The sequence below is a fragment of the Stereum hirsutum genome (genome assembly GCF_000264905.1).
Source record: "Stereum hirsutum FP-91666 SS1 unplaced genomic scaffold STEHIscaffold_13, whole genome shotgun sequence".
In the NCBI taxonomy this organism is placed as follows: Eukaryota; Fungi; Basidiomycota; class Agaricomycetes; order Russulales; family Stereaceae; genus Stereum; species Stereum hirsutum.
The window spans coordinates 1,025,928-1,049,654 of NW_006763143.1; the positions used below are offsets into that span (position 1 = coordinate 1,025,928).

At 51.7% G+C, this 23,727-nt stretch overlaps 8 protein-coding genes across 8 annotated transcripts; 5 read left to right on the top strand and 3 right to left on the bottom strand.

Annotated features, from left to right (window-relative positions):
* Window positions 1–369: 369 nt before the first annotated feature.
* Window positions 370–3,415, bottom strand: STEHIDRAFT_123883 (glycoside hydrolase). Its single transcript, XM_007307505.1, has 18 exons — window positions 3,242–3,415; window positions 3,176–3,183; window positions 3,100–3,122; window positions 3,020–3,046; window positions 2,927–2,958; window positions 2,783–2,866; window positions 2,475–2,719; window positions 2,381–2,415; window positions 2,262–2,316; window positions 2,178–2,205; window positions 2,047–2,120; window positions 1,910–1,931; window positions 1,774–1,846; window positions 1,563–1,715; window positions 1,358–1,496; window positions 1,227–1,297; window positions 962–1,166; window positions 370–873 (listed from the first exon to the last, which is right to left on the bottom strand). The coding sequence occupies exons 1-18, from the start codon at window positions 3,326–3,328 to the stop codon at window positions 588–590; spliced, it is 1,647 nt and encodes a 548-aa protein (XP_007307567.1). The 5' UTR covers window positions 3,329–3,415; the 3' UTR covers window positions 370–587.
* Window positions 3,416–4,231: 816 nt separating this feature from the next.
* Window positions 4,232–5,810, bottom strand: STEHIDRAFT_101704 (Pkinase-domain-containing protein). Its single transcript, XM_007307506.1, has 8 exons — window positions 5,685–5,810; window positions 5,540–5,616; window positions 5,211–5,480; window positions 5,068–5,151; window positions 4,844–5,008; window positions 4,637–4,785; window positions 4,434–4,582; window positions 4,232–4,372 (listed from the first exon to the last, which is right to left on the bottom strand). The coding sequence occupies exons 1-8, from the start codon at window positions 5,764–5,766 to the stop codon at window positions 4,317–4,319; spliced, it is 1,032 nt and encodes a 343-aa protein (XP_007307568.1). The 5' UTR covers window positions 5,767–5,810; the 3' UTR covers window positions 4,232–4,316.
* Window positions 5,811–5,992: 182 nt separating this feature from the next.
* Window positions 5,993–6,893, top strand: STEHIDRAFT_83590 (SET domain protein; the record flags this gene model as incomplete). Its single annotated transcript, XM_007307507.1, has 3 exons — window positions 5,993–6,547; window positions 6,626–6,663; window positions 6,739–6,893. 2 exons carry the CDS (start codon window positions 5,993–5,995, stop codon window positions 6,650–6,652), a joined length of 582 nt encoding a protein of 193 aa, XP_007307569.1. The 3' UTR covers window positions 6,653–6,663; window positions 6,739–6,893.
* A 472-nt stretch (window positions 6,894–7,365) lies between these two features.
* STEHIDRAFT_123888 (DnaJ protein) lies at window positions 7,366–9,457 on the top strand. The gene is made up of 6 exons (XM_007307508.1): window positions 7,366–7,548; window positions 7,607–7,714; window positions 7,767–7,847; window positions 7,907–8,483; window positions 8,536–8,875; window positions 8,944–9,457. The coding sequence occupies exons 1-6, from the start codon at window positions 7,393–7,395 to the stop codon at window positions 9,191–9,193; spliced, it is 1,512 nt and encodes a 503-aa protein (XP_007307570.1). The 5' UTR covers window positions 7,366–7,392; the 3' UTR covers window positions 9,194–9,457.
* Window positions 9,458–10,230: 773 nt separating this feature from the next.
* STEHIDRAFT_170738 (MFS general substrate transporter) lies at window positions 10,231–13,020 on the top strand (the record flags this gene model as incomplete). The annotated part of the gene is made up of 15 exons (XM_007307509.1): window positions 10,231–10,529; window positions 10,582–10,618; window positions 10,670–10,816; window positions 10,868–10,930; window positions 10,985–11,171; window positions 11,226–11,261; window positions 11,316–11,445; window positions 11,509–11,573; window positions 11,628–11,756; window positions 11,807–11,883; window positions 11,948–12,128; window positions 12,184–12,377; window positions 12,436–12,600; window positions 12,667–12,711; window positions 12,787–13,020. 15 exons carry the CDS (start codon window positions 10,231–10,233, stop codon window positions 12,898–12,900), a joined length of 1,869 nt encoding a protein of 622 aa, XP_007307571.1. The 3' UTR covers window positions 12,901–13,020.
* A 3,528-nt stretch (window positions 13,021–16,548) lies between these two features.
* Window positions 16,549–16,860, top strand: STEHIDRAFT_160053 (uncharacterized protein; the record flags this gene model as incomplete). The annotated part of the gene is made up of 1 exon (XM_007307510.1): window positions 16,549–16,860. One exon carries the CDS (start codon window positions 16,549–16,551, stop codon window positions 16,858–16,860), a length of 312 nt encoding a protein of 103 aa, XP_007307572.1.
* A 576-nt stretch (window positions 16,861–17,436) lies between these two features.
* On the top strand, window positions 17,437–19,785 carry STEHIDRAFT_123890 (kinase-like protein; the record flags this gene model as incomplete). Its single annotated transcript, XM_007307511.1, has 3 exons — window positions 17,437–17,849; window positions 17,994–18,720; window positions 18,793–19,785. 3 exons carry the CDS (start codon window positions 17,440–17,442, stop codon window positions 19,225–19,227), a joined length of 1,572 nt encoding a protein of 523 aa, XP_007307573.1. The 3' UTR covers window positions 19,228–19,785.
* Window positions 19,786–20,931: 1,146 nt separating this feature from the next.
* STEHIDRAFT_160055 (uncharacterized protein) lies at window positions 20,932–23,660 on the bottom strand (the record flags this gene model as incomplete). Its single annotated transcript, XM_007307512.1, has 5 exons — window positions 20,932–21,273; window positions 21,336–21,827; window positions 21,890–21,910; window positions 21,977–23,512; window positions 23,640–23,660. The coding sequence occupies 5 exons, from the start codon at window positions 23,658–23,660 to the stop codon at window positions 20,932–20,934; spliced, it is 2,412 nt and encodes an 803-aa protein (XP_007307574.1).
* Window positions 23,661–23,727: the final 67 nt, after the last annotated feature.

A 23,727-nucleotide genomic window follows, 5' to 3' on the forward strand; every position in this document is an offset into this window, starting at 1 on the left:
CAGGTGCAGGAAAAAAGGCTGTACGTGCGCCACCTAGTTTCCATTTGATTTGACAGAAGGTTTATTCTTGGTAGGCTGCGATTAATGCGGAGGTGTTTCAGCCGTCAGCCATATTGAGGCGGGGGACGTTCATCTAACTCAAGCTTCTGAATCCTCAGACTGGCGCTCTGCCAACGTAGTAGACGAACCGGAAAATACTACCATTTCTGGGCCTCCAGAGGTGATCAAGAGGTCTTCGCGATGAGCAGGATGATCATACACCGTAAATTCAAGTTTCACAGTGCGTTACATGTGATCCGTTGACTCTGGAGTTTTGACCGAACCACCAGATTTAGTTTCGCCCTCTGACGTGACGTCAATAGGATCACTGCACAGATAAGTATAATCGTTCCAAGCGAAACGTACAATTCGTCACTAGATTCGTCACCTACAGACCCGCTTCTATCCCAAACCACGACACCACCCTACCACCCCACACCCTAGTCCAAAAAGATGCGAACGTATCATGATGCAGCGATAGCGAGAAAGACCAATAAGATAGATAATTTATAAATGCATGAAGTTCCCCGGTCACTGAACCCGGAGGATCAGAGACGGAAGAAGCGCGAGTTCAAGTTCCTAGCCTTGGGCGTGCTCTCAGCCTTCGCCGAGACAGCTGAGGAGGCGCTGGCCTTCGATGCGCTGAAAGTCGACGCACTAGCCTTCACGCTTGCGGTCGAAGACGCAGCGCTCGACGCCGACGCGACGGGTGTGCCAGAGACGGCAGACTTGAGAGTACCCGCCGTTGTGCATGCCCCACCGTCGACCCAGACGCCAGCTGAGCCTCCCGGCGTGTCAGCTTCTGTCCAATAGGAAGCGGTCCAAACGTCGCCACTAAAGTGTAGAAAGTCAATGCGGCACAGGACAAGAAAGGTCAGTAGGTGCCGAGAGATAGTAATGGAAGGGACGGAAAGAAACGTACTTGTAAGTTACTTGCGATCCACCGACATAGGCGACACTGCTGCTCCATGCGGAGATTCCGGCGCAGGTGCCAGAGGAGGCAGAGGTTGTTGTGGCAGCGGCTGACGTCGTCGTCGTCGTCGTACCCGTTGGGGCCGTGGTCGTAGTGGTAAGGGTAGCCTTCGAAGTCGTGGTGGCCGAGACACTACCGCCACCACATGCAGAGACTAGCGCACAATAGACGGATGAGAACATTTTTTTTTGATTCCAAAAGAGCCTTGACTTACTTGCACTCCAGTCGCTGTTGGGGTCGTTGGCGGGAGTAGCGGTGGCATACCATTTCGCCTCCCAGATGTATCTTCATAACAGTCTCATGGTGAGCTTGTGGTAACATTTGTCGATCAGATTGACAACTTACCCGCCGTACGAGACTTGAGAGCCACCAGAGTATGATGTTCCCGAAGAGAACGCAGCAGCAGAGCAAGCGGGGTATGTGAACCCAGTCCCACCAGCAGCCACAAGCGCGTTCTTGATTGCGAGGTCGTAGCGGTCGTTAGCTAGATGGCATCATAACATGAGATGATTTATTCCCTTCAATTGGACTTTCGAGAAATTGCACATACGATAAGCCTGCGAAGCATCCCACAACATCACGCCACCGAAAGAGGGGTAGCTATTCCTCATCTGAACGGCAATGCTACTAAGGGTGCTGATGTCCTGGTATCCGCCACCCGCCGCCGTGCTCGAAGCGGGGGCACCAATGTAGATCTTAACGTCTGTATGTTGTAGTGAGTACTATGGCTAGTGAGCGTATTATAATCGACAAAGGCATACCTGGGTTCGGGCTGACGGTCCTGGCCCAGTTATCCCAAAGGCCGAAGTCCCAATCGGAAGCAGTGCCAAAGTTCTATTTATGTGGCGGTGGCATCAGTACGAACGATTTTGACTGAAGAGCCGTGTAAAGGCTAACCTGAAGTCCGCACTGGTTATTCTAAAGGCGACAAAGACGGATTAGACTGAGGAACGTTGTATTCAAGATTTTTCATACGCACGTCTGGGCAAGGAGAGGGTCAGTTCCCGCTGAGACAACTATGAAACTTCATAGACTCACAGAATTGAACATAGACAGCATCGAAGCCAACAGCATTCAGTACACCGCCCAAGGCGCTGTCGGGGTAAACCTATTGGTATATATCTGTCACCGTCTGTCCGATACATATGAGAGGTTTGGTACTCACGCATTGGGGGGCTGCAGTGATATAGTAACTAAACCAGTATATCAGCATGAAATCAAGTACAGTAATAGTCGTATGAATCCTCACGTCTTGCTTGCGCTGTCAGTATACGACCGAATACGCGTGACGAAAGCAGCATAGCCTGAAGAGAGAATCATAGTCGGTCACAGGGCCCTAACTTTCTGAGGATATGGCTGTCAGCTCACCAGTGCTTCCACCGCTCTCAACGTCCAAGTCCACTCTAGACAAACCGCCTGCATGTCAGTACATAGCCCTCCAACTCATCCACTGATTACTCACCCATCAAGGACAGCAGAGCCAAAAGGCCTCGTGTCCGACGAACCACCCAAGAAAAGGTTCCAGATAGTGTCCGCAAATGTCTCCGCCTCGGAATCATCGGTGAACCCTACACTCCCGCCCGCCCCACCGAGGCTGATCGTGAGGATTTTGCCCTTGGCTTGACAAGTCTCGATGTCGGAAGCTAGGGCAGAGCAATCCGCTAAATTGGTGCCGCTGAAAGTGGAGTTGTCTGTAGGGTTGCATGTCTATGAAAAGCGGAAACGGATCAACCGAGCTCGAAGGTGTAACTCATGGGACAAAGGGCTCACATTGGCCAAGTTGATAGCAGGAAGGCCACCGGTGGAGAAAAACGTATAGACGAACGCGATGGGGATTACATCGATTGCATCGTCCTGAGAAGACGACCGTCATCGTCAGATTAAGCTTATGTTGGAAGACGACTAGAAGCTTACCTCGCAGTAGTAGGACAGAGTCTTCTGATAGTCTGAACAGGTCGCGTGAACTTGAACTTGAGTGCTGAGAGACAAGGTCTCAATATAGCTCACCAGCAGTGTCCGCGGCATCCGCCGCACCTGTCCACACGATAAGTCGATTGATCTTTTAGAGCATTTATCTAGACACTCACCGTGAGAATTCTGACCCCAGTAACTTCAACGAAAAGAATAAGCATTTTGTGGTAGCAAGTAGAAAATGACGCTCACACAGCAACCTTTATAATGCGATCTCAACTCGAACTCTTTGATTGAATAGAGAGGAAGAGGACGTACATTATCATACCGCGAGCCGTCGAAGGCCTGGGTAAGGATAGCGCCAGTCAGGAGAGACGCGCCAAGAACGAACTGAGCACTGAACATTGTGGCAGTCGTGAAGCAGCGAGGAGGCTAAGAAAGGCGGAGAGCTCTCTGGGCATCATCTCAGAGACGAGCAGCATACATATACTTTCCTGAACTACACATGCACATGAGCACGGACAACCTCCGTGGACGTCTACATGCGGTCGAGGACAGAGAAACCTACTGAAGCAACCCAAATTCGATGTTATCTTGCTGTTTCCCCGGAAGAACCATGCGTCGCGAAGCTCAGCTCATGTTCGCTGTACCACCAAAGGAGCAGCGTTGATGGAAGTGCAAGCATACTCAAGGGTGCATGTCCAGGCCCGTCCTGAGATAGAGCACTTGAAGGGGTATAAGAGATGGTATCACGCTGCAGGTAGCTCATCGAGCATGTGCTCCAACGAGGGCCGTATGGGATGGCGTTGCTCGAGACGATGACGCCCAAAGGTGAAGGAGGCATAAATAGTAGAATTTGAAGATATTTTTCAGCCCTGATAACGAAGCGTGGCCGCACCCCGACAGTATCCTTGGGCTCACTGGTACAAAGTGCAAGCATCGGGCAGGCTGATGCTTGAGGAAATAAATCATGGTGATGCAGATGCCCATGCTCACGTGCTTCTTGACCGCGTGCTCTGCAATTTCGGACGCTCAAGTGCTCACGCAAACCATGCAGAGTCATTTCAAGATGACCGTGGTATCCTTTGGTGACCATGAAAAAATAAATCGTATGGACTTACGGGGCGAGCGAAACCTCAGGCCTTCGAGCTGCTCGGAGCTCATAACAAAGTGGGAGCACCATCTGGATCTCGCGAATAATAGTCAAGGAATGGCGTGTAGACGGGGGCTTTAACTCACCTAGACATGCACGAAACACGTTTTCAGTAGCGAACGGGTGCACAAGTAGATACTCTCACAGGTTATTGCGATTAAAAAAAACTGCCGACGGACAACTGTATTCCAACAAACAAAACGACGAAAGTACATATTACACACAAACAGGCCTGGTCCGTTATGCGACAGAACCCTCGCTCTCGCCATCCGCCATCGCCGAGTTGCGTACAGGATCTGGGGAAGATCTGAGCATTCACATATTCATGAGAAACCCCGGTAGAGAAAAGAGACTAACCAAAGTATGCGTGTCCTTGAGCTTCCCGTGCTGTCAGTCTCTGTTGGTGGTCGTATCGCAGGAGCTTGTCAAGGAAATCGATAGCTTCGTTCGAGATGTATCTCTGATTCTCAGAGGTAATGAACCGTGTCCAGGGTTTCCGAGGATACCTGCTGCGCTGTGAGTAACTGTCGAGTGCCAACGGGCCAATCGGATGCACGAACCTGCCAAGGATCTCATCATACTGGGCGTCGAGCTCAATGTCGTACTTCTCTAAGTACTCATAAAGCTCATCAGTCCCCAGGACCTTGGTTATTTTGACGAGTTGATCATAGTTGTCGTGACCATGGAAGAACGGCTCTTTCCGGAAGATCTAACATACGGCCATGAGACTGAGCTGCTAGGCTCCAAAGACACAAATAAAGACGAACCATCGACGCGAACATACACCCGTAGCTCCACATGTCCAAGCTGTAGTCGTATTGCTGGAAATCAACTAGCAATTCGGGCCCTTTGAAGTACCGCGAAGCCACGCGGACATTGTATTGTGTCTTGGGATGGTAGAACTCGGCCAAACCCCAGTCGATCAACCGCAACTACAAAGCGATACACCTCAGGAAAGAGTTTCCGATATAAATGGAATAAAATGGCTAACCTTGCGGTGGTCGTGATCAATCATGACATTGTGAGGCTTGACATCGCGATGCATGATTCCTTTGGAATGGCAATAGTCCAACGCCTTCCCAGCCAACGTGAGATGACATCGCCACAAGACGACGACTTATCGGAGTGGCTCACCTTCAACAACTCTAGCATGTAAAACCTCACATCGAGATCATTGAATCTAGGATAAAGGACCTTGAAGTCGACGTTGTGGACGTATTCGGTGATGAGACTGGGTATCTTGGACGAAGGGTCGCGGACTACGTCAAGTAGGGCAACGATATTGGGGCCACCGGCGAGATTTTGCAAGATTTTGATCTCCCTCTTGATCTTCTTCTTCTTGACAGGCTTCAAGACCTTGATGATGCACTTTTCGTCGCTGACGATGTTCACGCCTTCGAACACCTGGTCCATGCGCGCTGGTGAATATATGGAAAGAAGACCGCGGACCTCTGGCGACGCACTTCAGAGTATTTTCCCCTCCCAACTTTCCGTACAATCTCATAATGATCTTGCGACCCCCACTGGACCTGCAGGTTGTCTAATAAAGCAAGAGGAAAAAAGCAAGATAAGCAGTGGCGCACAAAAAGTGAGTGAATGATCACGGACCATATTCGTGCCACGAGGGGCCTAACCGTCCATTGACATCAGCATATATCCGCGACGTCGATACTGTTTGGACACGACCCATCCGGCGGTGACAATCAGAGGGTAGGAGAAGGTGAGAGACGAGAGTGAAGGCGCCGAAGCTATCCGGTGTCGCGGTCCACCCTGATGGCGCGCGAGCTCACAGTCAAACAACCCAAACGGGAAGTGACAGTGACTCATCGCACTTTTCGCTGGACACGCTCTCCATGTAACCTCCCTGCTAATATCCGTTCTTCCTGTTACACTCTAAGATTTTATTTGCATACTCGATGGCATCGAAGTCCAAGACGCCCAAAAACTGGCCTTCCAACATTCAATATCTGACCGCACAGCGATGGCATCCTTCAGTGTCTGCCGAAGCCCTCACGTTCTTGCGCTGTGGCCTTCCCGCTCCTGGCTCAGCTAGTTCAAACAGTGCCCCCTCATATGTTTTCATTCGACGTATCACAGAGTCATCTCACCCAGCTTGCGGCCAATGTGGCTTGTTCGCTTCGAAAAGGATCCCCACAAAAACATGCATCATAGACTACATTGGAGAAGTGCATTGCGATGACAGACCAGGCTCCGACTATGACCTTTCTCTCCATCGATTTCAAGATGGTACTAGCGTCGGTGTTGATGCGGATAAGATGGGAAACGAGTCCAGGTTTATCAATGACTATAGAGGAGTTAGTTCGAAACCGAACGCAGAGTTCAAGGATCGGAGGGTGGCGCAAGGAGAGTTACGAATGAGTGTTTGGAGTCTGGTGGAGATTAAGAAGGGTGAAGAGATCACTGTGTCGTACGGCAAAGCTTGGTGGAAAGCGAGAACAGAAGAAGCTCAGGCAAGTTGGATTTCATACATTTGCCGCGAATACTTCTATTACAGTGCGATAGTACGGTCTAACACCAGGCTTCTTCAGGCCACAGAGGCTCGAGACTGTCGGTGACGGGAATGGATGTGAGTGCATATTTACTCATCTATACTGAAGAACTGCACCTTACCTTCTATGTTCAAATGACCCGCTACTTTTAGATGCAGGGCTGAGGGGACTCGATAGGTCAACGCCACAGACTCTATGGGAGAAATAATTCCAAACCTCTCTTCGCGTGTTCAATGGGGCCGGTGCGGCACAATCGAACAATGCAGTCGTCCATGCTTTATTCTAGCGCTCACCAACATCATACCGCTTCCGTAACATATGACATGGTCGAATACGAGGTCCCGCGATTAAGTCTCGAAAGAACTTGAGTAGAAACGAAGCCCGCAGTTGGTCCACGAACTTGTTGTGCCGTGCGACAGCCAAGATAGAATTTGTCCCGAGGAGTGTTCGGTCACAACATGTGGTTGAAGTCTAGACAGTCCGAAGGGTATTGTGAGGAACAATGGACAGACTTCGAGGAAGAAGCCATCCTAGGAATATCTTGGGAATGATTATTGCCTCCACATCAAAAATCGACACCATAGTAGAGTTCTGGTAGAGATGAAGTCTTTGAGCAGAACGAGACAAGATCGCGTCGACGTCGTTCTCGAAAGCCTTCGAATGCTCTCGAAACGGCAACCCTCGGCAACCAGAAAGGAAGCGTGACGCGTGACTGGGTGACCGGACTTCAAAATTCCACGGCTGAGATGACCACGACTTGGCCAGCTTTCACCCAGTTCAGCACAGTTTGTCTTCCGTTGCTCTAGATGTCGCCACGGCTCTCATCTAAAGGGATATCCTCGTTCATCTCGTTCTATTCTTGTGCGCGCTCATTTCCGTCCACCTTACCACCAACCAGAGGGATTTGTCTTAGCGCTTCCCGTCCATCCGTTAGGAAGCCCTCCACAACTCTCTCGCACAAGGTATCTGCACACTGCCAGAGTCTTCTTACCGGGTGGTTCTGACACTGGAACTTTCTAGCGTCGTTTTCATGCCTCTTCACCATCATATGCCTCGAAGGACCCGTACGAGGTCCTTGGTGTGAAAAAGGATGCGCCTGCTGCTGACATCAAGAAGACATACTTCTCGGTGCGTAGCAGTCTAACTTCTTGACATCTGAACTGATGACGAGTCTCCGTAGCTAGCACGCAAGTATCACCCTGACACCAACCCGGACAAGGATGCAAAAGCAAAGTTCGTTGAAATCCAAGAGGCTTATGACGTATGTGTTCTGCATGTCTTCCTCCTGCCATTCCTAACCCTCGGTTGCTGTACTTCCAGACATTGAAGGACGAAAAGAAACGGGCTGCCTATGACCAGTACGGTGCTGCCTCCCAGCAACCCGGGTTCGATCCCAACGCGTTCGCCAGGAATCCTTTCGCAGGTGGTGCAGGCGGGTTCAGCGGGTTCCACGACTTTGGTAGTGCATTCAGCGGGGGAGGTCAAGCCAATTCGGACCTATTCGATCAGCTCTTTGGCGCGTTTGGAGGTCGCCCTCGAGGAGGCCGTTCTCCTTTTGCCGAAAACTCGCGTGGGGACAATATCGAGACGGTCGTGGGCGTCTCCTTCCTGGAGGCAGCAAAAGGCGCAACAAGGAACGTTACCATCACACCGGTGATTAACTGTTCAACTTGCTCCGGCAACGGCATGAAGGCGGGGGCGAAACGAACTACATGTCCATCCTGCCATGGTTCTGGTACTCGGACATTCGTCATTGACAGTGGCTTCCAAATGGCTAGTACATGTACGACGTGTCAGGGTGTTGGCTCCACTATCCCTCGTGGCAGTCAGTGTGGAACATGCGACGGTGTGGGGAAGGTTCAGACACGGAAAACCGTAAAGGTGGACATACCTCCCGGTGAGTACCTTTGATCCGTTTGATGTGCTTCTCTTTTTATACCCTTTCACAGGCGTGGAGGATGGTATGACTCTTCGGATACCGAACGCAGGTGATGCGCCACTGTCAGGAAAGGGCAGTCCCGGCGATCTACTCGTTCGGGTCAACGTCGCTTCTTCAAAGGTTTTCCGCCGTCAGGGTTCGAATCTCTATCACGAGGCTCGGATACCTTTGCATACCGCTCTGTTGGGCGGGAGAGTACGTGTTCCCACTCTTGAAGGTGACGTCGATGTTCGGGTGCCAGGCGGAACTCAGCATGGAGAGGAGATGGTGCTGAAGGATCGGGGGATGTCGTCGCTCATGGGTCGCTCGACGGGTGATCTGTTTGTCACGTTTGCGGTTCAGCTGCCTAGGTGAGCTTGCCAGCATTTGATATAGCTAGCTTCGGCTCAATTTTGACATATGGTTCAACTCCACAAAGGTCGCTCACTCCACGCCAGCGAGAGATATTGCAACAGTACGCTGATGATGTCGAGGGTCGACAACCAACCGACACGTCACGACCTACGCAAAACACAAGTGGTTCTTCGAACGGTCCATCGTCTACCGATAGCGGACGTTCTAGTACGGCGGCCAATGATAACGGTAGGAGATCTTTTACACCCCCGCCCTCGAGTAAAGGCTGGTGGTCTCGTGCAAGGGAAAGAATCCGAGAGCTTACTGGATTTTGATTGTCGCATAATTTTTCTGCGGTTCCCATCCGTCGTCTTGACGTACTTCACCGACGTTCCGCGCATTAGACGAAGTTCTTCCAGAGCCTGGTTCTGAGGCGTCGGAGTCTGATCGAGGAGAGCAAGAGGAGAAGAAGAAAAAAAGGGCGACGGCGTAGACCTTGGGGGTAGTTTCCCTAGATTAGTTTAGTGCTTGATGCTATAATGTCCATCCTCGTTCTGACGATACTCTAGCCGGCAGAAAAAAGGCATGGATTAACTGAGTCACATACTCCTTGCCTCGTTCCAAACGGACCCAGGATGCCACAGCGCTGAATGTCACGGCGAGGCTCCTCGCGGATGCGGCTTTCGCATGAAGTGAAGCTAGCCTGTGTGAGGCCCTTATGGCATGTGGGAAGCATCGTGATGCCACACTTTCGGCCACATCAGGCTACTCACCAGGACCTGCTTGCGATACCCCTGTTCACCACTTGTTACGTACGGGAGCGCACGAATATCCTCAGATAGTACAGTATGCGACAGCCTAAGATAGTATTGACTCAGCCGGTCATTTCCTCCGACGGAGTGTTTTCCACCTCGCTGGCAATCACCTACATCCTTAAAGCAGTCGTCGATGTTCGTTTACCTTTCGATCTTGTCCTTCACACCTGGAGCATGGACTCATGACCTTCTTTTTCCGACGCAGATTAGGTACACCTTTGGCTCGTCATGAAAACTCCAGTCGAACTTCTGTACGTTGTGGTTCGAAAACTGTTTTCACAGAGTGTCACGAAGACTCCTGTGATTTGTCCTGATTGGCATTCTAGAGCCTAAAACCAAGTTCCAAGATCCCTCAACAGATCTTTCGCAGAGAGAAGATGTCCAACAAACTCGAACATGTTCTCCGTATTAGTTCTATGGTGCACCGCAGTGACATAACGAATTTTTTCGAGGACGCCGCTATAAATCACTCGGATTAATACCCATGGTACCCCCATCCCTCGCATCCTCGCCCCATAGTATCGCAGTCTTGTGAACACTATCACATCTCGACTGTTATGTTCTCTGCTATCGCCCATTGGACTTCTCTTTTTTCCCTCCGACACGACGCTGCTATCCCATGCCCATCCCCTGATGCTGCATCACCAAAGAGCTCGCTAAATGGCTCGTTACCCAAACAGTTCTACGACTCTAAATCTACTTCTGCGTCTACTCTGCCTTCGACTTCAGACGCCGAATCGGTGCTGCCTTGTCCCAATGTGGAGAAGGAGGATCTAGTCGAGGCTCTGCCGGCAGGCTTTAATGCGGATGGACGACGTCAGTTATCCACAACCCGGATACTGTTTGCGCACATTGGGTATTCGTCGGCTTGTGTTCGATTGCGAAGGTTTTACTCATAGAAATAACAGGGCCGCTCTAACGTTGTTCCTCGCGACGACAGACTCGGTGTGTGCTCCCCTCACTTCACGTTTTAACCGTGCTAATCCGCCTTTAAAGACCATTGTTTCGACGAGTCTACCTACCATTGCTGCCAGATTCAATGCTTCGCAGACAGAATACACATGGGTCGGCGTATCTTATATGCTCACTCAAACCGTATGCCAACCGTTTTACGGTAGACTGTCAGACCTTGTAGGGAGAAAGGTTAGTCTCTTTTACCTCGTTCTTGATTGCAAGTTTGACATGATCTCGCAGAACCTTCTCTTCAGTAGCATTCTGGTCTTCGCGTTGGGATCTTTACTTTGCGGGTCCGCACAGGTTCGCTGAGATTCAATAAATTTTGCTTTGTTCCTTCAATGACGCGCGTTCTAGTCCATAACCTGGTTGATCGCAGCGCGTGGGTTGGCAGGAATCGGCGGTGGTGGCATCGTAAGCTCGGTCTGGGTCATCACCGCGGAGATCGTAGAAGTACGGAAAAGGGCAACTTGGTCCCAAGCGCTCAGCATCACATGGAGTTGCTCTGCTATAGCAGGACCCCTACTTGGAGGCGCTTTTAGCAGTGAGTACTATCCACGCCCGTTCGATTAGCGCCTCTTATCAAATATGTGCACAGGCGGCAGTAACTCAACGGTCGACTGGAGATGGGCCTGTACGTGAAAAGTCATATTCCCTTCCTCATATTTTTCTAACTTCAGAGACACAGTTTACCTCAACCTACCGATATGCTTCATCGCATCTATAACTCTGGGAGTAGCTCTCAATGGAGCCGGTCCGGAACGCCCCAAGGATGCTTCATGGAGGATATTCTTGCAGCGTTTTGACTTCATCGGACTGTAAGCACGCACCTCAGCATTTGATGCGCTTGTCCTAACCCGATTACTCCCTGCCGATCGTAGTTTGGCTTTTATGTGCGCGTCATGTTGTATCATTGTTGGATTCAGCTTTGCCAGTTCTAATGGTTGTACGTCGAGTCACCAGTATCCCATTCGACGTAGCTAAAAGCCGTTTGTCATAGGGGGGTCTCCGCTCACTCTGACCCTCATTGTCGTTGGACTTGTGCTGCTCGTATGCGCCGGATACTACGAGACGCGTACAACTCGGGATGCGCTCTTTCCACCAGCAGTGTTCAACGATCTTACAACTAGTAAGCTGTTCTGAGAGGGTTCCATATCGAAGGCTAACAAAACCATACAGCGATTGTTCTCATCATCAATTTTCTGCACAACAGTGCTTTCACTGCTGGAACGTACTACCTTGCCTTGTACTACCAGGTAAAAGCGTCCCTCGCTCTCGCTATTCTAGTATGGTCCATACTAATCAAGATATTTCTGACAGACAGTGAACGATTCCAGTCCGTTGCAAGCTGGCGTGCTTTTGCTGCCATACTCTCTTGGTTCCTCATTGGCTTCGATGCCTGTAGCCTGGTACCTCGGATACCGACAAAAGCGGAACAATGACACGAAAGGACAGCGGTATGTCATCAGTGTAGGGCTGGTGTTGTGCACCATCGGATTCGGTACGCTATGGCTTATTGCTCCCCTGGGTCATCACTCACGAATTGGTTGTCCCAGGCGTATTACAACTACTTGATGACAATTCCTCCCTCATTATGGAATCCCTTCTACCCTTGATTGCTGGAGTGGGCGTCGGGATGTTATTCCATGCACCGTACCAGCTGTTCACAGCTTCTCTGCAGCCGCACGAGCTGTCGACCGCTACATCAGCATTTTTCCTCGTCCGCTTCACTGGTGCCACTGTCGGATTGGTGCGTAACTGGACACCCATCGCATCTTGTTTATGCGTGGACTCACCAGAACATCTAGGCCATCGCGGGAGCGATATTTCAAAGTACCTTGGATAACACACTCTCCGCCTCGTCCTACAGCCAAGGCTTCCAATCCTCAGGCTTTAGCGTTGAAGAACTGAGTGATATTCAATCTCCCGACGAAATGAACGAAGTCATCCACGCCGCGGCGTTATCAATCAAGGTTCGTCCTCTAATCTGCCTGTAGATCTGCCTCTGCTTCGCCCACTTAAACCTTACTCTGCCTCAGAGGATATGGACTTTCTACACACCCGCCCTGGGCCTTGCTCTCCTGGTCAGTCCCATCCCTATGTATTATCATTCTACCGACCGGATTTCTTACCTGGTCATTACATCGTGTTATGTGAAGCTGTCTCTCGTTCTCGTGGTACGACACTCCCGCGTTCCGCAGGCTTCACCTGAAGACAGCGAAAAGGTCGCGTCCACAAGCACTCCTCAATCAGGAATAGAGGCCGCCGGGTAGTTTGCACCAGGACTCGGGATACTTTAGGCGAAACGCCGGAATCAAAAACAAAAGCATCCGTTTGGAGTGCGCAATGTCGGACGCTAGCCATATAACTTATTCATCTACCTCTCTCTCTCGATACAAAGGAAGACTTGTACTTTAACCTCTCGGTTTCATGACCGTTTGCTGTTCTCGTTTTTCATTAGACACCTCTAAAGGAAATGATAACCTTCATAGACTATGTGCTTCTGTCGACGTTACCCGGGAAAGACATCGACCAATACAATAGTAGGTCCTCTATATTGTAATGTCCGAGCCACGAGTTGGCCACGAGTTTGTAACTTCCGAAGACACAATGGTCGGCTGTTTTTGTTGAGATCGAAGGAAGATCAGGTAGACCCATTTGGCGAAGAAGATCTGAAGATGGGCCAGTTACAAAATTAAGAGTCGCTGGATGAGATGATGCCGTAGGACAGTCGCAGAACCCGGCTACATTGTATAACAGTACTCTCATGTCCATCTCACTGCCACCCTCTCACTATGAATCGGGCCGTCGTACACGCACCTTCCTATCGGAAGCGAAAGCAGCTCCTTTCATCTCGTAGCTTTGAGCTCGAGACCTCAAAGCCTCGTGTGGGATAACGAAAGATGGATACGTGAGTGGCATGCCTTCAAGTTGATAATGCTATGCTTCAAGTTGCTTTGTGGCAGAAACGGTGATCAACGGCGACTCTGTTCAGCCCCTTTGTACGGACTCGGACAAGACTGCACCATCGGGTCTTGAGAGGGCCGCTACCGTCACCAGATCACCCTAGAGTTAACGCCGCGAAGCGCAGATCAACATTACTGGATGTGAGCGGGTTCAATGAAGCAGTATAAGGGACCTGACCGATTTAGGCCGAGGTCTTCCTCGAGCAGGCGTCGAACTACCTTTGATTGAAGGTTCCAACGAGAAGAAGACTTTCATGGCTGGCTCGAACAGGCTGGACTCTGCTGTCGTTCGAAGAGACTCGGCGCGGTCTCGAGATACAGTTGTGGATTATTGCATCATGGAAGAGATATGCAGCGTTGGGTGGAGAGGAGCCCCGCCGCAACGTTTGGACAGCCTCATCGTCTGCTGGCCACCAGTCAAGCCGTCTTTGGCCCCGCTGAGCATAATGCAACATGATTACACGAAACGACGCAAAGCACCAACCCATTCACGTATCCGAATATTGTGGTTCAAGACGCCGTGACCCACCCTCGAAAAGCGGCGGGAACCTCGACAGGCATACACGTATTCCGCCGGAGGACAAATGTCCTCTACACCCTCGAAGAGGCGTCACAATAACTTGAGCTCGGTGACTCAATTTGATTGGTTTGCTAGGCACTCTCTCCCGACTTCCGATAGGGGCTCACACATCCATCCGTTTAATAGAGCAACACGTTATCCGGCCTCAACGATGCGCGAGGCCCGCCTTTCCAGTACGTAGCAATAATCGAGGCAGGGCGTGGGATGCTTTGAAACGATTTTCCTAGCCTGCAGGCTTCTGGTAGTATTCTCGAGCACGCGGAAGTTTGAACTAATTACCGACAATCGAGGATATCAACGCTGAGAATGTGGATATCGACAAACCTCTACAATAGAAGGACCCAGTGGGTTTCGGCCGAAGTCTTTCGGTTGGCGTTGTCGTTCACATGAACATGTATTGCAGACGATTTGCCTTCGAGCAAGGTTGAGAAGCGATGCTGTGTCTCAAAAGGGCTGCCAAGGTTAACGTTAAATCTCGACTTCTAGGAAGAAGGAAAAGGCGAGTTGGTCCATCACAACTCAACAAAGTAGTCGTACATGCCAGAGTCAATCTGAAACGGCTAGACCTGGGAGCGGTCAACACTTTTTAGAAATATGACGGAAGGGATTGCCTAAAGAGGATTCGGCTCGAGAGAGGGTTCGGGCTGAAGGGCAGGAGGAGGGCCTGATGGTCGAGGCGTGTAGAATCTGGTAGATAGTGTTTCCAGTTCAGAGAAGCGGGTCAGGATATGGACAGGACACGCAAAGCAAGCGTGTCGTTTGACGCTCGAAGATTGAAGGTCCAGACGCCCGTGAGACGGATCGTGCATGCTCGAAAGTGGAAAGCGTCGCTGTCGACTGTGTACTTGTTGTGACCAGGTGCTCGTCGCGGCTTTCTGGGGAACATGAGAATCCTTATGTCAGCGCAGGCCGGTGATATAGAGGTTTGTTAACCGTACGTAGTCAAGCCGCGAGGGTTCGAGAAAGAAAAATCGGGAATCGAAAAAGGGTTAGACGAGTATCAGGAGGAGATTCGGAGGCATCATTGGAGGACTGAGAGAAAACATACGGCCCGGGTTAGGACAAACTGCCTGAACGCTGCAGGAGATCTTCCAAGCATATGAAAGATCGAGGGCTGAAAAACTCAGAGGTTGGCTGGAAGGGCCCACGGCCATTCGCACGCGCTACAGACAACGGACTATGATCATGTATGTAAAGGCCGTCACTTCAGGCACTCAGACCAAAAAATTAAAAGAAAAACATAATTACAAGGTGAATATTAGATGTTGACTCGTGACTGGCTAAAGTTCATGCTGCGTATCATCCGAGAGACATGCAGTGTGCTCAGAACTCTCACCCCACGATTCCGTGAAGTCTGGACAAAAGGAGACAGGAAGAGAGCAGCTATGTAAATCCTCTCCTTCGCGCAACACATCTGGCGGGTGTGTATCCAAGCCCAGGAACAGCGGCATTTAGCATTCTCCATATGTCACTGACAAATGCACTGACCTTCGTCGCCTGGCGTGGAGTGCAAAGAAGACAATACGAAGAAGACAGCCGTAAGCCTTTGTGCAAGTAACGCGGAAGTTTCTGAAGGTGTAGGTCCAAGTATAGCAGGTATGCGAGCGATTCAGGCCCTGTGAGCGACTCAAGCGCCTCTGTTGTTCCGTATCGCAAAGGAAAAGGAGGAAACCAATGAAAAGTTCAAGAGCATTGCTGAGACTATCGGACCGGCAGACACAGACAATCAAGTCGCCGTGTACTTGGTGGCAGTGCATGACAATCTACCTATATTACAGCCACCCGTTGCATAGGATAGGATCTGCAGGAAGATATCCGTTAATTAAAAAGAGACGGTAGCGAGTCAGCGCCACAGCCTCTGCATCCGGTAACTCCAGGTAACCCCGCGATGATTATATCTGGTGTACTGCTAGACTTACACACATACTTGAATTGTAAGAAGCAGAAGACACATATGTCGAGACTCCTTCTCGTAATGCATCGCGCTTGAAAACCTAAACAGTCAACTTCCTGCTCGAGGCAGCAGATGCAGGGGTCTCAGATAATGTGGCGCGCGCACTTTGTGTATAAATCGCCGGTCGCTGTGCCGGGAAGCAGGATCCCGTAAGCCCCGTGATGAAGATTGGCGAAGCTAAATGTTGAGGACGCTAAACCTCAAATGCTTGTGAGATGCCCCTTCTTAAACACCGTCCGTACCGCTCACAGAGTGAGAATGACCAGGCTTCTCGTCTGATTCACCTTTGACTTAGAATTAAACGTAGGCGTTATTGACAAGCCCTCAAAGAGGTAGCGTGGTACCCAAATACGTCTACGTAGAAGCAGAAAGAAAGTAAGATATGTGCTAACCTGCCAGACGATGGTGGTATATGGCGGCTATGACGTGCATAGCTGAGACTAAATCCGAGGTCGGCAACCTTAGACGAAAGAACCAGCACTTGAACGAGGCCGCCAACTTTCCGATGGAACGGGCGCGGATAACTGGCCTCGGTGTTGAGGCCTTGAGGTTAGATAGCAATTCTATCAAATCGAACGCCGCCTTTACGTGGCGGAAGGAGCTGAAGGGGAAGAGGATTCCATCCTCTGTTGTGTTTATCGTGGTCGAAGTCGTTGAGGCGGCCCCATTAGGGAGTAACTGGCGGCAACACGACTTGAGAGCTGCCGTTACCGACGTCTCCCGTGTCCTTTAATGCGCCGCGACAAACCTCGGCATAGCCTACAGGCGTTGCTACCCCTCACGAAGACGAGGTAAGAAGTCAAGCAGACCACGAGTTTCCTGGCACTCCGTGCGCTTTCGCAGGCGGAAGATGTCGTGGAGGTAAATACCTCCGTGGACCTCGATGGCCTTGTCATAGGACAACGCACAGTATATCATACCTAACAATAGACAAAAAAACGAGGACATGAGGTGCATATGGGCCACGTAACGTAGCTCTGCAGTCACGAAGGTGTAAGGCTCGGGGCAAGTGTGGAAGAACTGGCAGCGCCACCCAGCGTTGTTCACCATGCTTGAGGCTATCGACAGTGATTCTCTCGGGGAGAACAATTTTGACTGCGCACCTATGATTCTGACGGCTGAGGCTAGTCCATAAACTAGAGCACTCTTGAAGTTTAATAGGGTTTGGGAATTTGTAGTGCGCCCCGAAAATAAAACTCTAAGTATTTACTCGAGGTGCTGAGAGCAATTTCCTGGAATGGGATTCGAGTTGGCAATTATGAGCGTCTAAAGCAGGCTGATGTCACTGTTTACCCACGAATAATGGAGAGAGATGGGGGTGGACGACGGTGTGGGCGGCGAGGACGAAGGGTGCTGGGTCGAGGGCGACGACGGTGGCGGTAAGCCGGCATCGTCCGTGGTGGAGTCGGCTGCGATGACGCTCAGCAGAAAATTGATCACACGACGACAAAGGCTGCTCTCATCACCGTTCATCCGCCCTTATCCATCTTCCTCTCCGACCACCATGCCCTCCAACATCGCAGGCCCCGACGTCTCCCCAGCCATCCCTCTCGCTGGCCCTCGCGCTCTCCACCGCTCCTCGACAGGTTCCGTGCACGCACCGTCCACTACTAGTCTGCCGACAGCATCCCGCTCATCGTCCTCGACGCTACTCGAAGACCCTCGCAAGGGCTCTGCCATCGTTCAAGGCCTCCCCCATGCTTTCTTCCACTTAGACGCTAGGTCAGCTGAATTCTATTCCTATAATCTGGTAGTGACGCTTCTGCTAGCAAGTGTGGCCTAAGTTCAATCCGCCATATGGGAGCAGTCTGTCCTCGTTTCGACTCTTTTCCCATCTCCTCGTACTCACATTCGTTTGCAACACAGACACTACAAAACCACCGAGTTTGCCCTGACACTGCTCGACATATTTGACGTGCTTCGCGTTCCTTCATGGTCCAAAGCTACAATCGTCCCGAACGCAATCAAGATCCATAAAGTATCCGGTTCTCTCACCAATGCCGTATTTTTCGTCTCTCTCCCTCACAACTCGACGAGGACACTTCTTCTTCGGATATACGGCGGCTCCTCTGGAGCCCTTATCTCTCGCCCTCGCGAATTACACACCCTTCACGTCCTGTCGTCTACTTACCACATGGGACCTCGCGTCTACGGCACCTTCGAAAACGGCCGTCTCGAGGAGTACTTTGACTCTGAAACCCTTACGGCGGCTGACATCCGTGTGCCGAAAATCAGTCGTCATATCGGCGCCCGTATGGCCGAGCTTCACGGTGTCGACATTGCCGCCATCGAGGACCCGTCAGTATTCGCGCAAGGTGCTACCAGGTCTTGGCAAATTGGCGCTCAGAAGAATGTGAAGTCGTGGTTACCTCCAGCTCGAAAGGTCATTGCCTTGCCTGTCATTTCAGACGAAATCAAGCGCGAGCTCGACCTCGACGTTTTTGAGGAGAGGTGGGAGAAATATATGAAATGGATGAAGGTGCTTGAGAAAGCCGAAGGGGCGAGCAAACGTGTCTTCTGCCACAACGATGCGCAGTACGGTAACCTGCTGAAGCTAAGGAAAATGCAGGAGGGTACACCAGAGCATCGCCAGGTTCGTCTTAGATTTGCTTCCGCTTCGCACGTGATAATCCAAAACCTGACAAATTACGTCATGATTTTCCAGATCATTGTTGTCGACTTCGAGTACGCTTCGCCTAACCCACTGGCTTTCGACATCGCGAACCACTTTCATGAATGGACCGCGAATTATCATGGGCCAACGCCTCACCTCCTCGATCCCTCCAATTACCCATCTCCAGACCAACGTCGCAATTTCTACAAGGCTTACCTCACCCACGCCCAGCGCCCACTTCCTTCCTCATGCACCACGCCTTTCCTGTCGCTTTCTGAAGGTGACCAGCAAAGGGAGTTGTCGAAACTCGAGATGCACGTCAGGGCTTGGAGCCCAGCTTCTCATGCTATGTGGACGATCTGGGGATTGGTCCAGGCGAGGGAGGACTTGGAGGGTGGAGTCGAAGAGCCCGAGTTCGATTATATCTCGTACTCGAGGTGCAGAATGGCGGCGTTTTACCGCGAGGTAGGCGAGCTTGGGATATGAAGTGAGTATGGATTCAACATCCGTGCTCTCCGTCTCGTCATGATCTCCTCCAAACAGTTGCACGAATCTTTCAATGATTTCCGTTAATCTTTCTCTCCTTTTTTATTTGGGCTTAATCTATGGGAGCTTATGCTCCATTCCATCTTTTTCCGTGTTTTTATTTTTCCTCACTTCGTCTTCTGGCTTTCCTTCCGCACCTGGTACGGTGTCGGACAAATGTTGTGTTATGTGCAATCCTCGAGACTTCCTTGCTCAGTCCGCATACATCTCGTCTCGTCCCGTCACTGTACCGTACAAGGTCTCATCCTACTCCTTCCTTCTATCCTGTTATCCTCGCTCGGATTTGCCCACGAGATACCCTGCCGACCACGCATGTGCTCTCTGTCCTCTGCCCCATCGCGCTCATCAATAGTACTTACAGATGTATTACGGCGTGACCCCTGCTACGTAGCATAAACTAGTTGTATCTTACGAGAACGAGAACGGCCACTTACACACCTTACACGTCCGGCGTCGCCTCCTGTCTAACTTATCTGGATCAGTACTGAATAGACGTTTGATTTTCGGACCGTTTTCGTGGACCGTCGAGGATGGGCAGGAAGCTTGGAGACTAGGTGCTGCCAATGTATGAAGTCGCCAGGCGAACGCGACGTCAAACGTCTCGTTTCGTTTGCCAGAGTCATTCGCTTCACGCAAACCCTCCCCCAGGGACCAGTCATCGAACGAGACAGCAAAATTGGGATTTCATTCATATATAATAAAGAACATTGGGGGGCGAACGCCTGCGATGTGATAAATGCACAGAACCAAGACCAGAACCAGAACCAAAAAACCGAGGCGAGCTCGAAGTGACTTGGTCCTAGGGGAGGACGGAAAGAGAAAGACGTGAAGGGCGGAGAGGTGGGAGCGGGGAAGGAGTGTACTTTGTACTACTCATGCTTTATATATGCCTGACAGCGCTAGCAACACCGACACAGAGAAGAAGGAGATAGTAGTGAGTCGAATCGTTCAGATGGGAGATATGGGATGCGATAAGTATATAACAGGACAAACTAGGAATAAAGAGATGTCAACAAAGAAAAGCTCAGTACAGCGGAGACCCGACGAGGGGCCGATGAAGGTTTGACTAATAGACGAGACAAGACGGGGCAAGGCAAGAAGAATGTGACAAGAGAATAAATCAGGGCTGATTTCGGTTGACGGAATGATCCAAGAATCGCGGATAGGCCATTCGAAGGACCAGATCAGTAACGAAACGAACGAACAATCCGAACGCGATGAAGAATAAGGAATCTCTTGATATGTTGAAGATGTTTGGAGTTGCAAGGGGTGAAAGAGGATGACGGCGTTTGTAGTTGATGGGTTTGGAAAAGGAAGCGAAAAGGCATGATTGAAATTGGAGAAGACGTGAAAAGAAGAACGTGAGAGGAGCAGTGGCCCACTATTGGGCATACAGAACGTAAAACGTACAGCATCATCACGACCGACGAACAAGCGATAGGGATAAAGAAAAAGGAACACGAAAAGAGCTCTGTGCGAGTAGATGAGAGGAGGAAAGGTTCCGTATCACAAGTCCGATCAGATATGGGGCATGATCATTATTCGTTAAGAGAATGAGACAGAAACAAGAAACGAGACGACGAGCCAACAACCAACAATGAATTCATCTAACCACGACGTGTCGATACACCACACTCAGAATACTTACGCCCAGCCCTTCTCAGCATATCGCGACGGCCCAACTTCAGGCGACAACCACGGCGTGTTGTACCTCGCCTGAACCTCAGCACCCGGGTTGGCAGACTGAGGCCCACCGAAGGGTGAGGGAGCGGCGAGATGACCGCTACGCGAGACGCCACCCCAGTTCCCGACGCTGGAGCCCCGAGAGTGGCCACCGACGCGCCCCGTGCTATTGTTCGCGTTCTCGCCGGGGAAGGGAGAAGTGTGGCCTGACGCAGCAGGAGTGTTCATTTCGTTTGACCCGGTGTACGAGTGGCGAATATTAGAGTTGGAGGAACTGGTGCTGTTGTTCAAGCGCGACTGCGTCTATGGAAAGAAAAAGCGACGTCAGCGGTTGGTACGGAGCACGATAGCGATGATGTGCGTACCTGCGTGTACGAAGCAAAGTCAGGCCTCGAGCGGGGACCCAGATCAGGACCAGCCGTGACGGGACCGGGCGACCTATTGCCCGACGTCTCATTGGCGAACAAGACCCCGTTCGCGGCGAACGAAGGATACGCAGACTTGTTCTGGTGCTTGAGGTTGGGCTGGTCAAGCGACGAGGTATCGACCCGAAGAGCTCCGGTGGGCGGACGCGAACCAGACTGGTACCCATTGGGAGACGAGTCGTTCGAGTGGGTGTTCGTCGGTGTGGCGTTCGCGGCGGCGTTGGTGTTGTCCTGGTTGCGCTTGGCCGAGATGCGGGCGAGGAGCGAGACCGGAGGCTCGTTGGAGTCGCTGTCTGAGCGACTGCGAGTGGCCTCGGTCACCTTCGGAGGAGGGGCACCATCCGCGCCAGGCGGAGCACCAGAAGCAGGGAGCTCAGTGTGGATGAAGCAGCAACGTTTGCCATAGGGACACGAGCCAGACACCCAGAAGGTCTGCGGATAGGAAGTTGGAGGTTAGTAAACTACGTCGATGAACTCGAAATATAGATGCTCACCCTACAGATCTCGGTCTTGTACTAAGGTCGAAATAAACAAGGCGTAAGTAACACGGTTGGAGTGCTGATGAGATAGGAATAACGTACCTTAGGGTGGCGAGACACCTTGCGAATCTCCTCCTCACCATGCGCGAACTGACACTTCGGTCCATAACGACAAGTACCCTTCTCCTCCCAGCTCCTGCACAGCTCAGTCTTGTACAGCCCCAACTTGCGGTTGTTAGCGCTCGGGCCGTTGCCGCTGGGGTCGACGGAAAGCGATCCATTCAAGCTACCACTGGGGCTGGTCAGGCCCGACTGAAGCTCCTGCGCGGGCATGCCGACACCGTACCCAGGGTACTGAGATTGGAGACGAGCAGCGGCCATGACCTGAGCGGCGACGCCGGGATTTTGGTAACCGTCTTGCGGAGGGTAGAACTGGTTAGGATACATCCCCATCGCCTGCGGGGGCATAGCAGCAGGATACATCCCAGGCGCGGCGAACGGAGCCATACCGCCATTCATCATCGCGGCGGCAGCCTCACGGAGGTGCAGGGGATCGGACGTCGAGTGCTGGTGAGCGGGACGGAACACGTTGTGCTGCTGTTGGACACGAGCGAGAGCGGGGTTGTCGTGGAGCGGGACCATCATGTCATACAGCTGCTGGGTACTGCCGAGCGAGAGATGAGACGTATGGGAAGGAGCCGGAGCACCGTAGCCAACGTTCGCGGCATTCGGAACCATACCCTGCATCTGAGGGTTGAAGCCACGAGGCTGCTGGGGCTGAGGTTGAGGGCGGTAAGAGGGCATAGCGTTGACGTTTCGCGAACCGGGGAAAGTGGGGTTCTGGCCGTGGGTATCGTCGGACTGGTACTGGCGCTGTGGAATAGCGTAGTCGACTTGGAACTCGTCCTGACGCGAGGGTCCGTGCCTCGATCCTTGAGGAGCTCCATAGCCAGTCAGCGACGGGTATGTCGTCTGCTCAGGTCTGTCGACAGCGGACATGATGCCAGAGCCCCACTGGTCCTGGTTACCGTCCGAAGGATTGTCGCCAGCGGTCTGCAGGCGGCGAAGGTCCGCGCTCGAAAGGCCGCCACTGAAGGAGTGCGGACGATCCCGATGTTCGCTCGTGTTGACCTTGAGACTCTGCGACTGCAACGTGTTGTTATTCCCGGAAAGTCGGCTCGACGAGGCTGTGTCGGTCGACGACTCGCGAGAGTGCGACGCGATGTTGAGATGCTGGTCCGAGGGATTGGGCGACGAGCCGGAGTCGATGCTGGCGTCAGAGGAAGTCTCCAGAGGACTGGTCTCGTGTACTTGGACGATCGCGGCAGCACCCTTGTTCTTGGGCGGCGTGCGAATCGCGCTGTGCAAGTCGTCACCACTATCAATACCGTTGCTGATCTTCAAGCGAACGATTTCATCGGCAAGCTCCCAAGAAGCAGCTTCGGCGTCTTTATCGACAAGCTGGCCACTGTTGTTGAAGCGCCAGCGGCCGCCTGTAGGGACAGCAGTGTCGGGCGAAGGTGACGCATCCGTTGTCTGGAATGCGTTCTGCGACGAGCGAGACGGGAGATAGGACGCGGACGGGTATTTGGGAGGTATAGCTTGATTGAAGATGGCGGTGTTGATGTGGGGACGGCGCTAAACGACAGAGAGATATGAACGCAGTCAGCGGCTGCGCGGACGCCATCAAACAGGATAAATAATGCCGCGGATTACGCTTCCTTAACGGGAATGGAAGGTGAAGGGGAGGTAGTGGTCGACTCACATCCTTGGCTGAGTCCTCCATGTTAGTAGAATCTCTGGGCGTTGTCCAATCACGAGGGTTAGTTTTTGCAGGCTTTGACGAGTACGGC

What these genes read in the sequence shown, in the direction of transcription:
- STEHIDRAFT_123888 (XM_007307508.1), top strand. Translation starts at nt 7,393, where the DNA reads ATGTCGCCACGGCTCTCATCTAAAGGGATATCCTCGTTCATCTCGTTC. An exon ending in TCAAGAAGACATACTTCTCG is followed by an intron (nt 7,715 to 7,766) that starts GTGCGTAGCAGT and finishes GAGTCTCCGTAG; the next exon opens with CTAGCACGCAAGTATCACCC. An exon ending in TTTGCGGTTCAGCTGCCTAG is followed by an intron (nt 8,876 to 8,943) that starts GTGAGCTTGCCA and finishes AACTCCACAAAG; the next exon opens with GTCGCTCACTCCACGCCAGC.
- STEHIDRAFT_123883 (XM_007307505.1), bottom strand. Translation starts at nt 3,328, where the DNA reads ATGTTCAGTGCTCAGTTCGTTCTTGGCGCGTCTCTCCTGACTGGCGCT. An exon ending in TGAGAGCGGTGGAAGCACTG is followed by an intron (nt 2,317 to 2,380) that starts GTGAGCTGACAG and finishes TTCTCTCTTCAG; the next exon opens with GCTATGCTGCTTTCGTCACG. An exon ending in ATAACCAGTGCGGACTTCAG is followed by an intron (nt 1,847 to 1,909) that starts GTTAGCCTTTAC and finishes CCACATAAATAG; the next exon opens with AACTTTGGCACTGCTTCCGA.
- STEHIDRAFT_101704 (XM_007307506.1), bottom strand. Translation starts at nt 5,766, where the DNA reads ATGGGTCGTGTCCAAACAGTATCGACGTCGCGGATATATGCTGATGTC. An exon ending in CCCCTCGTGGCACGAATATG is followed by an intron (nt 5,617 to 5,684) that starts GTCCGTGATCAT and finishes TTGCTTTATTAG; the next exon opens with ACAACCTGCAGGTCCAGTGG. An exon ending in ACATGCTAGAGTTGTTGAAG is followed by an intron (nt 5,152 to 5,210) that starts GTGAGCCACTCC and finishes TTGGCTGGGAAG; the next exon opens with GCGTTGGACTATTGCCATTC.